Raw genomic sequence first — 16,338 nt, 5'->3', positions numbered from 1 at the left:
AGTCGAAGTGAACTGCAGTGGCGAACTACGCTTCACGAAGGTCGGTAGCGTCGAGACGGCTCGCGTCGGTTACAACTTTAAGCAGAAGACGTAAACGAAAGCTTGTGTTTTACCGCTAATAGTGAAAGTTTCAATTTGATTGAAAATTATTTTACTGGACAGAGGAAGTTAAGTGATTTGTGAAAAATTTAAGTGATACTTTTGAAAACTCTTCATCGGAGAGGAACTTTTCATTTCACATGGAAACTTAAAAATTGGAATTCATTATTAAAGGTGTGTATATTTATTAGAACCAACGTGTCGAGTTGTTTGATATAATTAAAATGTATAGTTTTGCGATCAATATTTGAGGTATAACTCAACTTCCAAAATAATCGATATTGCGACACAAACGTACCAAAACAAACACGAGAGTTATATTTTTCCAACTTTTTAAACAATAATTTTCCTCAGCATAATATATTTCTTTGAGCTTAAAATTTTTATCAATGATTTTCAATTAAATTAGGTGCGCGTAATTAGTTAAAACTTTCCAGATTAACGTTTTCAGAAAAGAGGAAAGTATGTAGAGAAGTTTAACTGCAATAAACGTTATTTCCGAGAATTGCTTCATTTGAATCACTTTCCTCACTTATTACTAACGTATATACTGAGCTGGCGAGAATCTGAAATAAAATTATAAAGATTTCATCAGTGATTTGAAAAATAAATAAATTTCTTTTACATTAAACGTATTTGTTTCGAATTTTTTTTTAATCATTTCGTGCAATTCTAACTACCTCTTATTGCAAATGCGACGGTAAATTGTTGCTGTTGCTAATTACCGCTGCAAATATTGTCCTCCAACCTTTCCCTCTCACCCTCTACTTGCCAAGCTTCCAGGCGCTGATAAAGCTCGTTAATGGATTTACAAACAGCATAATTTGGTATGTTATTTGATCCCACACTAATTCTATTTTATACATATTCGATATCAGCTGACTTATGTTGTAAATCTCGTCTCTCAGTTAGCCCCAAATAATGTTTTCTAATGACTACAGTCAGGGGATCATTGTCACCATTAATTGTGTAACGTTGTCCAATCCTATCTTAATACAAAAATGTACAGTAGCGCCGTTTTTTTGCAAAAATAGTGTTTTGCTACATTGTTGAAAAACATAATATGTATAGCACCTACTAATTTAAATCTTAAAAGCTTTAGTAGAGTTCATATGTTTTTTTTTCAATAAAGTATTGACCTTATATTATATTGTTGAAGGTAATTGCAGAAACATTGATTTGATGGGGTTTGGCCTCATATTTTTCACAAATGTATTATATTAAATTCCGCATTATATTTTAACAATACCAAGACGTCGAGTCGTCTTTTTCTCTGACAATAACATTTTTGTTGTTGCTTCCATCAATAAACTGAATGCGTCACTTTAATTGTACACAGAAATACAAAAATTAAGAAAACTTTACAGTTTAAACCAATTTAAATCTCAGTGTGTTCTGGTAATATAAATTCCAACTAATGTTGATGCTAAACTCTATCAGTTTTGATTATTTGAAATTTGGTATTCTGAGTTTCCTAGCTTGTTACATATCTAAAATCATTTAGAATCAAAGATCGCCCCTATCGATAGGTGTATAACGTGAAAGAGAAAGAAGAAAAAGCGAGTCTAGATTTAAATTTGCAATTGATGCGAATCGAATAAGGTTGAAGCTAAGGGGTAGACATTAATTAATTTAATTGACAATTCAAATCTAAGCACATATTTCAGTAGCTTCTTTTGAATTACTGGTTTTACAATGTTCTCTTCCGGGCTTTCTTGTTCGATAGTCTTAGAACAAATATTTGCAGTTTCATAGAAATTTGAGAAAAATGCCGAAACAGGTTAATTTTATTTCACATGAGCGTGACCTCCTTTTCCATTTCTTGCGCCGGTAACCCCACTTGAGTAATGTTGAATAGCGTGGAGTGTGATCATTTTTAAGCTTCTTCCATTCTCTTCACAATCTTTTATATCAATATTTAGGTTTTTTAATCAAGAAAAACAAGCTCTTAGTATCGTTGGAATTTTTGGTTTTGTCAATTATTAACAACACTTTCTAATATCAAGATGGATTTTGAACTCTTCTACAAAGTGTCAGTTTCATGGGACAATAATAACTACTCAAGAAGCACTAATGAAGTTAGAGGAACGCTTAAAAATTATTTTGTTAGTGCACATATCTAGATTGGCTGAGGTAATAGTCTAGCAGCACTACAAGCCATGTTTTTGATTAATGAAATATTCTTAAAATGTGAACACAATTACAAAATAAAAATTGTACTTTTCGTAGTTTTGAGTTTTGTACAAACTTCTCCAAATTTTGCCGAGAGACATATTTGTTGTCAGTTTCTCTTTCACGTGTCCTTTCGAAATATGTTCTTGTAAACAAGAAGATTTATGAAATATTTGAAATTTGAATCATTAAAACACTCACAACAGACGCAGGTCGCAAGACGTACATGTTCTAACGTAATTGTAGTAGTACTTTCAACATCCTCATTAGAGAACCGGTGTTTGTTTGTTCGGACAAATTGATCAAAGCTCGTCAGAACACGTTTTCATCCAAATTTCCATCCATAGTTATCGTTGTCTGAAGCAACTCATTAGTACGAATTATTAGCATGAAGCGATGCTTTAATATATTAATATTAGAAACGTCCATACTTACAACGGTATGATGAATAATTAGAATGGTGTGAGGTGTTTACTTGCATATATAATTAGTAAACAAGCGGTGTACATGATTACAACTTTTTATTTTTAGATCGATATCTACCGTTTTCTTTTTGTTTTGAAGTTTGTTTGAAGAATTTGTCATCAAAAGAGTTGAACTCTTGTTCAAAACAAATAATTTTAATCAACGTTATTGTTTTAGTAAATCCTCGGTAATAAAATAGAGAATATGCAAGTGGTGTCTTCCGCGTGGACAAGCCTGTCGATATTGATCTTGAATTTCTGCAGTCTGTAGCTTTCAAGAAAGACATGCCTTGCTAGCTGATTCAACTAGTTTGCACTTCTCTAAAGAAAGGAGTCCTGATAAATTGTTACTTTGAACACCTGCAGGCGACTTCGGTGATATGCTGGATATATCGGAAGAGCATTTGCCGTGGTAGTATCAGTAAAACAGAGTCGGGTCGACGATATTTCTTCTATGCTCTAAGCTGTCCAAGTTTGGATTACCTATAAGTCGAACGGCTCTCTTCTATATTGTATCTTTAGGTTTGCTTAGGAGCCGATCTCCAAATGTGCTAGCAACGCTTAAATTTGATCATTGATCGGAAGGTTAAACCACAAGATCTGGTTTTATAGAGGTAACGGGGTGTTGATTATATTGTTTATTTTTGTGTTCCTGAAGTGTTATCAAATTATCTAGCATTGATAATCATTTACGACGATGACTGAAAGTGTTTTTGTGGAATGAATAGAAGTAGGTGAACTATCGACCGGGATACTTTGGTGACAGATAGATGGGAGAATATGCCATATTCTCTGTTTTCAAGAGTAACTGTTTATTAACTTTCTTAGTCCTGTACTTTGTTTTGATATTAAGTTGCAAAGCTTTGTCAAAATTTATATGCATTACCACAAGTTTGAATTTATGAAGAGCTAGTGTCCATTTCGTAATCATTCAAAATATCAACTTAAGAAGTACTGCACCATGCTTCATAATTACTTGTTTATGGTGGTTCACTCAGTACTGATATATAACTATTGTCAGCAAACTCGGGCAGGACTTCATTTACCACCTTTGTGGGGTGGCATATTTCTGCAAAGGAGTATATAAAGTGCAATTTATTTCTTCAATATTATTGGTACTTTTTCACCTTGCTGCTTCATAATCTTATACTGTTCATAATTGTTTGTGTCTTCATCAAATAAATAAGTTACTATTGTCTAGATAGAAAAATTAAAGGTCTACCTTAAGAAACTTAGGTATGAATAGTTCTTTAGAAAAATTTTTATTACTTCGGTTAATTAGGTTATATTGCTTTTGAGAAATAGCAATACTTACACTAAAATAATCCTCACAACAATGCCAGCATGATTTTGAAGATACTTCTTATAACTTCACACCATTGGATTCTTATTTTCGCATGTTTCTGAACTTGGTTCTGAACACTTTATCGGGTATTCTTCTATTTGTGTTTTCACACTCTGTATAATACAATACATATAAAACGGTTTTCTATATTTTTCATAGCTTTTATCGATTGTATAAAATAACTGTCACTTTTAAAGTGAAGGAATACTGCACGTGGTAATTGACGTCATCCAAAACCGGTGAAAAGTTTAAAAAATTATTTCGACTTTTTTCCCAGAATATATATTTTCAATCGAGTTAGAAGTAGTTGTGTGAAAAGTGGATTCAGAATTTAAAAAAAAATAGTGTATAATTCCTATCATCCCATTTTTTGTACACTCCTGTACACTGAAAAAGCAAATACTTATATTTTGCCTGCGTAAATCAGATTTCATAACTAATGTCACTGTCATTGTTAGTGACACATAATTCAATAATCAATTTGAGTACAGTTAAACTGAAAGTGTAATTAATGCCTACCCAGTTAACTGAAGTTCAGAAAGCTGCCATTAATGTAAAATTGGAAGATGATTGGATTGAAAGGGTTGACGATTATGGTATGATGAAATTTTTTTGTTAATACTTTCCCCACAACTTGGTATTGGCAAACATGCTAATAAATTACAAGTAAATTCATACAGCTGAAAAATTGCAAAAAATCTGTTCCCAGACTTGTATGTTATTTCAATGACCAGAAAAGTATATCATGGTCTTCGCCGTAGTAGTTATATTAAGAGAGACCGCGTGACTATAAAATTATCAGGATTTGTATAACGAACATCATTTCTGGTAAAAATTTGTGCAAAAAATGCAAGCAGAATGTAATAAACAGCCGAATTGAAAGACTAAAGAAAAACTCTGAGTATTCTGTCATTTTCTATGGATTTAAACGAGGATAGTCCCAGAAGTACTTGGCGTGTCCTGGAGATGGCGGTAGTTGCTTGAAAATACCACTGTGTTAGAAAGTTTGGATTAAACGTGTGAATATGACTCCATTCCTAATACAAATGAGCAATTGAAACAATAGACTCTATTCTCCAGATTCAACCCCCTCGCATCATTTTCAGTTCCCAGACTGGAAAAAATGGCTTGGTGGTCAAATATTTTCTAAGAATGAAGAGTTGATGTTCATTTTGAGGAGGTTCACGATTATTATTATCAAGTTATTGAACATCCCTGGGAAATGTGTATGAATCTAAATGGAAATTACATTGAAAAATACTTATATTTTTCTCCAAAATTCATGTTTTCTTTTTTGTCCCTGGTACTTCTGAGACCATCCTCGTAATAGCACAAAATTGGGTATAATTCATAAGTACTGCAAATGGTAAACCCAAATTAGGTGAATTATTTACAACTTCCAATCGTTGTTTCTATTGTTATTATGTTTAACAAGGTCCTTTTTTCAGTTGATCTTTAGATATTGTAGAATTGTCTGGTGTCTTGGCAAATGGCCAGCTTGTTTGACGGTTTGAAATATTCATTGGAATATAAACCGAAAATATCTTTGAAGTTCAATGAACATAATGTTCGTTACGGAAGTAGAATATTATCAAATAGGTTCATTTAATTATGCATTTATTCTCATTCATACCAAGTTTATGAACAATTTATATTATCCTGTTGATACATTTTCCTTAGCTGATGATAAATTGAAATCATTTAGTGATATGTTCTTATTCTAGTATTTTTTTATGAAGAGTATAAATTTGCATTGTGTATCAAAATCAAATTTGATAGCTTTGAGAACGTTTTGAAATCGTCTTGTGTCATGGTCATTTATGAAAGATTTATGAAAGATCTAAGGTGAGGCATAATTGTAAATTATTCAGGATACATACACAAGAACACTGTAGTTAGTAAGTTATAGTTAACAAAATTAAAATGTAGTTGAGATATAATTAAGAATAAACCTCAACATCCTCAATATGTAAGGAGAAACAAAGTTATACAAAATGTACATAGATATTCAGTAATGTTATAGAATTCCAACAGAAAAGTACCAAAAATTATTTATGTAAGAGACATTCTAACAAAAATACTGCACAATACAACGGACAATTCTATTATATACATGTGACAAATATTAGTAAGGTGCAGCAAAATAGATCTAAGAAACTATGCAGAATATATGAAAATACTTTGTGACAGTTCAATGAATTGAAATAAATTTGGAGCGGTAAAACATAAACAATTAATTGCACATGTGTTATTATATAGGCATCATATTCTTGAAACATTTGTTTATATATTCTTCACTTATATCGTCAAGAATATATATTTCTTCTCAAAAGATACGTGAACAAAATTTGGAATTAGAAATAATAATTTGTTAATTATTTCTAATTGATTGTTCCTATTTTGCAAAAAGATTGTATAAGAAAAATAGACATCATAATAACATAGTAACTCAAAAATTGAAAGTTGGTATTAGGGAAACTAACTATTTTTGTATACTTTAAGGTTGGACAAAACATTGAGATTATGCATAATGAAGTTGGGAAGTAGTAAATAATAAAAAAAAGTTGATTTCTACATCAAGAAATTTAGTGTCCAATGAATTAACGGGGTAACCAAGTAATATATTATATGACGATTCTTATTAAGTTATTTGATATAACTGTGAAACACTCATTCATACAATATTAGTTGGGTGCAGCCAAATGTATCTAAATTAAAAATAACAATCAAGCATGGTACCAGAAGAACCTGGCCTGATCTAGAGCTACTTGAAAAAATACCAGTGTATTAGACAGTATTCAATCTATACAGTATATGTTTCAAGTTTGAAGACGCCAAGTTGTTCAGTACTCCCCTAGTATCCATTAATAGTGATTTCAGTGAAATTGTAAACGCGAACTAGCAGACATATTAGGTATTTAAAAAAAAAGCGCGGTACATAGCATATGAACTAAAAATTTGGTCATGAAAGAGCTGTGCGCAAAATGCCGCGTTTGCTCAAAATGGAACAAAAACTGCATCGTGAAGGTGTTTTCATTGAATGTTTGGTAATGTTTAACAGTAATGAAGCCGATTTCATCCATTCATAACCAATAATAAAACGTGAGTACATCAGTTCGCAGCACTCGAAATAAAAGAACAATCAAATTAATGGACTAAAGAGAAAGGCTGCAAAGAAGGCAAATACACTTCCATCGGCAGCTAAGGTGTGGAATCGTGATGATTCATATATTGAATAAGGAGAAACTATCAATGGCGAGCAATATATGAATTGATTGCAACGTTTGAGCGAAGAAATCAAGCAAAAACGACAACATTTGCCTAAGAAGAAAGTGTTGCTTCAACAACACAATGCACCAGGTCTACACACATCCGTTCTAGCAATGGGCAATATTATTGAATTCAGCTTTGAATAGCTACCTCATGCACTCGATTCACCAGATTAAGCTCCGTTACCATACTTAGAAAATGGCTCATTGGTCAAAGATGGTTAGGCTCATGGGTCCAAAAATGAAGAGGTGATGTCTATTTTGAGGAGCTCAACGCTCCTTATTATTTAAGTTATTGAACATCTCTGGAAAAAGTTTATTGTTCTGCCAGGTAATTTTGAGACTTTCCTAGAATACGGCACAAATTGATAAAAATTTATATACAGAATTAGAAAGCAACTAGAAAAATATTGATAATATATGTACATAGATCATTCGTTAAATGATTTATTTCTTAAATATATACAATTGCTTGGAACTTCGGTGCGCTGCAAAGTTATTTTAAACATTTAGTTTTTGTTAAAACTGAATATCAGCAAATCCAAATTATTACAAGAATTTGTGTATTTCATGAAATATATGGATCAGGAAATTATATTTGATGTCTCAATAATTCTAGTTAGATTTCTTGTGAATATTTCTCTTTGATTTATTTGAGAAATAATACAATTACTATTATCATTTTCAGATATGAATTGAAATATTTCTCTTCCTAGTCAATGCAAATAACTTCAAGAATAACTAGAATAGTAATTCACAAGCATATGTTTATGGTGATGTAGTTCTTTGATAAACGTTTGTTCCAATAATGACCCATTAAAATACGTCTGGCGTATAATCTTTGGAAAATTTTCTTTCAACTGTTCCCTTTGGACTCATATTACCAAGAGCTAATAGGGAATCTAGAATTTTGTTTTTTACAAGCTATTACTACATGAAAGACTATTATCGAATTTCATGATTATATTATATGAACTAACTGGAGAAAATGCTTGATAGAATGATATACGATATATGGAACCATAACGACTAATTACTCTAGGATTTCATTGTTAATCGCACAAAGCTTCCTGATAACAGTTCATGGTCTTTTCTTTACAAACAATAGACTTAAATATACTTTTCACTCACTTCTGGGAAAATTTCGTCTACATTGGATGTTAATGGGATATATTTGTCCAAGTATTAATTTTTTATTAATCTAAAATTAATTAAAAATTAAATTCGATTGATGAGATCAATAATTGCTATTGCAAAATAACAAAAGTTTCCTAATCACCACAATTGGACGTACTGCTCACAAAACAGTTGGAGGTGCGACCATCAAATACCGAGATTGTATATATTTATTTATTATCACTTCAAATGGAGGTATACCGTTCCATTCTTCGAAATACTGCAGGACATTTCTTCAAGAAGTAGGTCGCTGTTTCTTTCATGACTTCAGAAGAAATCGTTCTCCTTTTAATTTAAATTTAATTCGACAGACGTCAATCAACTTTTTCCATATTTTCATCCGTTTTTGACGTGGAAGGATGACCCGAAGGAATCATCTTCAGGACTTTCTCGGCAATCTTGTGAAAATCATATAAAATTTCACATCAACCGCTGCTCTATTTTGACGATCATTTTTACGGCAAAAAAAAATAGCTATACAAACGAATTCAACGGCTATACTGGTTTGTTTACAGATACGGTAGGCATCGCATTCGAAAGAGTAGGCTAAACAGCTCTCAGGGTTTACCTTTAACATATACGTAATTTTTCTGTAGCAACGCTAGTTTTATCACTTAATAGCCAAATGAAAGATTAAAAATTCACTTGAAAATGGTCGACGGTATATCTAAATTTGATCGATTTAGATAATTAGTTAATATTTATCAAGTGAAGCATAGGTCACTATTATCATCTACGCAAATGATTACATTGAAAATGATACACCCTGTACTGCGACACGAATTGTGCATTGAAATATGGTACAATTAATATAGGCCAGTGAAGCCAAATACGATGAATGAAATTTTTCTTCAACATGCAATTGTATACGAAGAATATTGATTGATAAATTTCATAGATAATTTCTACAAGGTTCCAATTTGAAAGCGAATGACAATTTGTATTTCAATCAGAAGTATACAGTTGTATTATAACTATTTTCAAGTGGGACAGTTTTTTGTTGGTTTTGTTCTAAATTACGTCGGTCTACAATCGAAGATGGAAAGGGGGTTGACTGATACTTCCTTTCAAGGGTCGTTTCTAGAAATACCACTTAATTGAGCTTTGGTAGCAGTTTGCTAGATATCTGTTGGATAAGTTTTAATTCGTGAAAACAATTTGTGATAATATTTCCGTGGATTAAAATGATTTATAGTGAAGCCATATTACATAGTAGATTATTCCCGGTAGTATTTAAGTCGAATATATTAATAGAAATAATTTACCTGAATTACAAGTTTCTGTAACCGTATAGGTTATACCTGTCTATCAAAGAATCATATTCTTAAGAATTATCTATTCAATTTTTTTTTATTACAAAATTCGCATCAACTGTATACTTGTTATTAGCGATTAAGTAAAGATTAAGCATTTTATCTATGAATAGTAGTTGAATTGAATTTATGATAGAGATCTGTTTAAGGTAATTTTTAAGATGAGTAATATTGTATTTAGGTCCTAAAATTTCACATATTGTTCCGAGTGGTAGATTTGATGATGATCTTTCTGAGTTAAGAGAAGGACATTCTGCGATTATGTGTTTTATAGTCAATTTGCAATTGCAGAAATTTAATTCGCTTAGATATGATCAAATTCTAGCATAGAAAGGTTTGGGGGTTCTTTTATTTTTGAAAAAAGATTTGGGAATTTCTTGGAGAAGCAGTTTTGGAGGGTCGGATTGGAAGGATTGGATTGTAGTTTGGCTGCATATGTAAGGTTCAAATATATTCTTCTGTCTCCCAGGGATGGTTCCCCTGATTCGCAGTACAGACTTTTCACTGCACCTGTTATCAAACGTAAGGCTGAGTTGTGAAAGCTGTCGAGTTTTTTCAGAAGCGATTTGTTTGCTGTGGAATATACAATTGATCCATAATCTAGTTTTGATCGAATTAAGTGTTCGGTACAATGTTAGTAATGTTTGTCGATCGATTTCTAATATGATAGTTCCAGCTTAGTGTGTGGTCGAATATTATTCCGAGAAACTTTATTGCTGTTTCCATTTTTATGTCTCCATTATAAAGTTTCAGTACCGGTATGTTTGGTACGTTCTTTTGTCTTGAGAAAAGAATATAGCGAATCTTTGTAGTTGAAAAATTGAAACCAGTTTTTTATGACCACAGTTCTAAGTTATGGATAAAAGCCTGACTTTGTGAGAAGATGTTTTTAAAGTTTTTCAGGATGTCATTGATTGCGATGATAAAGAGTGTGGACTTAAGATTGCTCCTTGGGGTACACTATTATTAAAATATGTTTTTTCGGAGGTGGTGCCGTTGGTTTTAACTTTAAATGTTCGATTTCCCAGGAAGTTTTTGATAAAATCCAGACAGTGACCATGTATGTTGAATTCGTATTTTTTTATGATGGAATCATGCCTTGCAGTGTCAAAAGCTCGGTTAATGTCAAATAAAATAGCTAAACAGCTGTTTTTCAGGGCAAATGTTTCGTTGATTTCACTTTCCAAGCCTATTATGTTATCTAGGGCTGATCTATGTTGTCTAAATCCGCTTTGTTCCGCTATAATAGGTTTTTTTTTTCTAGAGTCCAGAGCAGTCTGTTGTTTATAATTTTTTCACATAGCACATGTGAGTGATATGGGTCTATAGAATTCAGGATGGATTCTACTGGTTTGTGGTTTCAGTATAGGAATTATTATGGATTCACGCCACTTTTCAGGAAAGTTATGCTGCAGCCAGATGGTATTGAACAGGTTAAGGATGTATTCGTGAGCAATTAAGGGGAGATGTTTCAAGAAGACAACTGGTATTTCATTTGGTCCTGGTGACGTTTCTTTCAGGCTTGAAAGAGCTTCATCATATTCTTGGGTGGTAATGGGTAAATTGATGGGTTCGTTTTCATCGAACTGTATCATTAACTCATCCTTTTCTTCTCTCTCATGGGTAATAACAGTATCATCGTAATTGCGGGTGATGGAGCGGTTTTTGTAAGTGGTAGCTAGTATTGAGACTATTTTGGAGTTATCTGTGGTTGTGCGTCCGTCTTTCTCTAGTATTTGTATATTATGGTGCTTGTAAAGTCCTGATATTTTTCTCACTCTTTCCCATACCTCCGTCATGGGTGTTTCAGAATTTATTGTAGAGACGTATTCTGTCCATGATTTGCGTTTAGCAGTTTTTATTGTACGTCTAGCTTCAGCTCGGGTTTCCAAGAATTCGATTTTGTTTGCTGATGTATTGTGTCTTTTATATCTATTGAAAGCTTTTTTGTTGCTCTTAATTGCTGATTCGCAGTCGCTATTCCACCACGGCACAGGATTGCGTCGTTTCAGACGTGTAGTCCGATTGATATGTTTGCTGCTCGCACGAAAATACTAATAAGGTTTTCTAAAGCTTCGTCTATATCTGTTGTGTGTAAGTTGTCAAACTTTCTGAGATAATTGTTTTGAAAAGAGCCCAGTCTGCTTTTTTTTAATTTCATTTTGGATATAAGTCGTGATTGTGATTTGGTTTTCTATTGTTATGTATGACGATTGGATAGTGGTCACTGTTGTAGGTATAGTCCAGCCGATCCCAGGAAAGAGCTGGAGTCAAAGTTGGGTCACAGATAGTGAGGTCAATACATGAACCCTGTCCTGATTGTATGTTAAATCATCAAGAATATCTCCTAGTAAGTGACCTCTGTGATTTATTGATGTTGACACCCACATGGTGTTATGAGCATAGAAGTCTCCAACTATTATTCTAGGTTGAAGAATTTGTTCCAATAATTCAATTAATTCTTTAGTATCTACTTGATATGCTGGAGGGATATATATATATATATATATATATATATATATATATATTTACTTTTGGATTAGTGTGTAGTTATATAGCTACGGCTTCAAGGTTAGTAAGGATTGTGATTTCTGCAGCGTGGAGAGGTTTTTCCACAAATATTGCTTCTCCTCCGGTAGCTACTTCGGTATATATTCGGTTCTTGTAGAAGCTGTTTAATTGCCTGAGCAGTTCGTTGTTATTGTATTTGAAATTGGTTTGTTGAAGACAAATAACTTCACATTTCTGTTTGGATAAGATGCTTGGCAACATTGGTAAGTTGTTATAAAAGCCATTGATATTCCATTGTAGTATAGATATGAAGTCCATGAGAATACGGGGAGAAAAATATTAAAGTAAATTATTGGCTCAGTTAGTTAATATTGTTTGAGATGAATCACTTTCTGTTTCTGAGAGGTCTGTTTCTGGTATGTTCATTTGTAGGTGAGAAAACAGTTTCTTCTTGCGTTTAGTGCATCTGTTTTTGATAGATCTGTGCTCAATGAAAGGGTAAATTTTTGTTAGCATGTCTATTAATCCAGTAAAATCATTTGTGTAGTTCTTTATTATACTAATGGGATCAAATGAACCGTAGACATTTTCAAAAAGGTCAGATATCTGGTTGTGGTCCAATATGAAAGGAGGATTCTGTTCTGAAATGACTTTTCTAATTGGTTCCATAAGAATTTCTGTAGAGATGTCTGGTTTATTTTTAGGCTTTTTACTTGGCCTATTTGGTTTGGAGAAAGAAGGGGGAGGCGTAATTATTTGCTCGTAGTTGCGTTTGGTGCTGTTTTACGGAATTTCTTTTATGTTTATGGGGGGTACATTCTGGGAGTGAGGTGTTATAGGGATTTCTGATTGGATCTTGGTGTGTGCTTGTGGAGTATTGACTTCGGTATTTTGGGGCTGCTGGGAAGGTTGGGTGGGGTTTTGTGGTAGTTCAGTTATTTGGGGCTGTTCATAAGTTTGTAATTGGTAGTTTTCACAGTTTGCTGCACCTGGTTTTTTACATGTAAAACATAGTAGACGGTCTTGGGATAGGTAAATTCTGTAGGTGGTGTTCTCGTGTGTAATCATTAGACAGTCGGGTATTTGGATTGTAGATGGTGAAATAAAGATTTGTCTTCTGAAGCTGTAGATGTGGTTATATTCCGGAATTGTGGAGCTAATTTTGAGAAAAGATATTGGTGAGAGTGTATTGATATTTTATGGTATGGTGGGGCATACATTTGAGAGTATTAATCTTTCGGAAGGTGTTATAAGCTTTTGGGCTTGGATCGAAGTAATGTTGATAATGATCACCCCTTTATAACAGGTCATGAAGCGGTCTACAGTATCTTCATTTGCGAGGTACATGCATATTCTATTGTTTGACAGCCTGGATATGAGTAATATATTTTTTGTACCGATCAGTTCTCCAAGTGATATCAGGTAATATTGAATTTTCAGGTTATCAACAGCTGGAAAAACAATTGCTTGATGTTTTGTAGGAAATTGTGGTTGACTAATGTATAGATGAGTATGTTTTTGTAGGGTTTATATTCTGAGAGCTTCTGTGGTCAGAAGTCCCAACATTAGTATTTTGCATCATTAATTTTAGAAATATTTTCGCTTTGATTCGAGAATGCGGACCTATTTTGGCACAGGCCACTTCATATCAAGTTGATAAGAGCTGCTTTGTTTTTTTTTGCGAATTCTTCTTCCAAACCGGTGCGGTGTAAAATTGATAGCACAGTGTGTAACAAATTCACTGTTTTAGTATGAATGTATGAGATTCTACTTAGTAATGTCTCTATATTTTAGGACTGTGATAACTATCGAAAAAGAGTTATTTTTATAGGAACTGACACTTTCACTATTAACGTTACGATAGCCAGAGCCGGACTCCATCCAATTAATTCTTCATGTTTATTTCTAATAATGTTCGTTTTTACCCAATCGGCATGTTGATAATCGTAAATTGTTGCTAATAAATGGTTTGATAATCGCGACTTGTCAGGAAAGATCATACCTAATATGCAAATGAGAAAAATCTATTGAACGGTTTTTATTATTAATATCATTGGATCTAAATGGTGACCTGAACTGAAACTAAAATTTAGAATCAAAAATTAGTTTGTAAAGTTGAATTGATTCTCCAAGTTCCAATCCTTCACATTATTTTCTTGCTATTATACAGTGGATACGTGGAAAAAGATCGATAGAATGGCCAATAGTATAGCCCGACTTTGAAGGGGAAATTCAAATGGTGTGTAGAGAGATTCAACTAGTAACAGTTCTATTCCTCCAACAGTATTTAAAAAGGTATCAGGGTTTAAGGATCATCAACTATATCTAGAAATGTGGTCCAACTATTCCAAAAATTAGATAACTCACCCAAGTCAACCTCATTTTCATACGACATTTTAAAATTTTCGTTGTGATGCATCTAGTTGGTTGCTGTAACTCAATAGATAAATACGTTTAACGTGTCTTGGTATATTTTCGGAATAACTATAAAGGCTGGAATGAAAGGGGTTGTATGTTTTCCAACTGGCACTCGTACATAAACATTATGCATAGAATCTCATTTCAAAAACTCATATAATTCTAACTAGTTGAGTCGAGTATAATCTGTTAATAGTCGAAGTTTTTCCGAACTTTCACGCTTTCACGCTTTGTGGTGAATTTTTCATAAATTGTAGTACTCTTCAAAACTTTGAAGTTAAAAATAGCATGCATCCTCCGTCCCAATCTAATTTATTCTAAAAAAGTACACACGATTTGGCTTCCCCTAGCTAATTCGTCAACAATCCAATCATAATAAACCTCCGTACCTATCAGTTTTAAGGTCTGAAAGTATAAATTATACTATTTTTAACAAGATGTTAGGTTCTCAAAGAGCGTGTTGTAAATATGTGTATTAAATATTCAAAAAGAAACATTTTTTTCTAAATATGTCGTTTATTTTAAGTACGCAGGCACGTTCTTTTAATAATGATTTGATATCGAATGTATGAATATTAGGTTCGTTGATAAACCTTTTTCAAATAAACTTGGTGTTGAATGTTTCATAATTTGATTCAAGTATTTTAAAAAACTGAATAATTTGCTACTGCAACTACTGCTTTGAATATTACATTTCAAATGTTAATAGTATCTGCCCGTACCAATGCAGAGAATAAATGAATACGCTTATGTTCCAACGAGAAAGCATAAGAAATCACTATCAGGTTTTTTTCACTTTATTCTACTACATAATATGTTTTATTTCCTGATTTAATGTATCAACGAGATGGGTGGCATCAAATAATTCGTCTTGGTAGAGCTGACTTCCACCTTTTCCTTCCAATGAATATACCAGTGTAAACTCAGGTTTAGAGTTTTTGTTCCATTAGCTTTCTGTTAAAATATATTTCTGTTTCTCGTACAACTACTTGTACTAAATCCAAAATAGTCAAACTAGATGGTCCAATCGTTTGGAATAGTATTTTATGTAATCGTTTGAAAGGCGTTTTCTTGTTTAAGGAAACAGTAGACAAATATATTTAAGTGGTCATTTCATTAAATTATTCGCATACTTTACTTGATCACGGGCTCTTACATATTACAAAACACATTTATAGTGAACTTGATGACTAATTTTTCGATAGATGTATGGAAGAGGGATCAACTTATTGTCTACCAGGATTAAGTCAGGTAGGATACTTTTTCTGAAGTTATATCAAATTCATATTAAGCCGAGAACCTCCAGTAATAATTGGTTTAAGGGTTTAGAATTGGTATTGGATTAAGAAGTAGAGGAGAGTTTCAAATTGTTTCTTTTTTTACATAATCCTAAACTTTTCTACCAATATAGGGAGATACCAATTCAAGAGAGATGAATAACATTGACAGTAGTTTATAATAGGAATATGGAATAGTACCCGATTTTCTTGAAATTAATAAGAAAATATCTTATTTATTTATTTTTTTATATCCCCATCTTTTATACAATCTGTCATTATGAATGACAATAA

The 16,338-nt window shown here is 32.7% G+C and overlaps 2 protein-coding genes across 2 annotated transcripts in view; one reads left to right on the top strand and one right to left on the bottom strand.

The window, feature by feature from the left end:
• The window catches only part of LOC130901021 (chaoptin), a 371,072-nt gene continuing 354,734 nt past the window's right edge, over positions 1–16,338 (top strand). Inside the window, exon 1 of the mRNA XM_057812071.1 lies at positions 1–273. The gene's annotated coding sequence lies outside the window, so the exon portion shown is untranslated. The remainder of the gene's footprint in view (positions 274–16,338) is intronic.
• The window catches only part of LOC130900523 (uncharacterized), a 57,207-nt gene continuing 52,002 nt past the window's right edge, over positions 11,134–16,338 (bottom strand). Inside the window, exons 2-3 of the mRNA XM_057811215.1 lie at positions 13,137–13,338; positions 11,134–11,875 (exon numbers count right to left, since the gene is read on the bottom strand). Coding sequence (XP_057667198.1) covers positions 11,134–11,875; positions 13,137–13,338 — 944 coding nt within the window. The remainder of the gene's footprint in view (positions 11,876–13,136; positions 13,339–16,338) is intronic.

This window comes from Diorhabda carinulata, chromosome X (genome assembly GCF_026250575.1).
Source record: "Diorhabda carinulata isolate Delta chromosome X, icDioCari1.1, whole genome shotgun sequence".
NCBI classification, from domain to species: Eukaryota; Metazoa; Arthropoda; class Insecta; order Coleoptera; family Chrysomelidae; genus Diorhabda; species Diorhabda carinulata.
The sequence above is the reverse complement of the archived record's forward strand: the minus strand, read 5'-3'. Positions and strand labels throughout refer to the sequence as shown.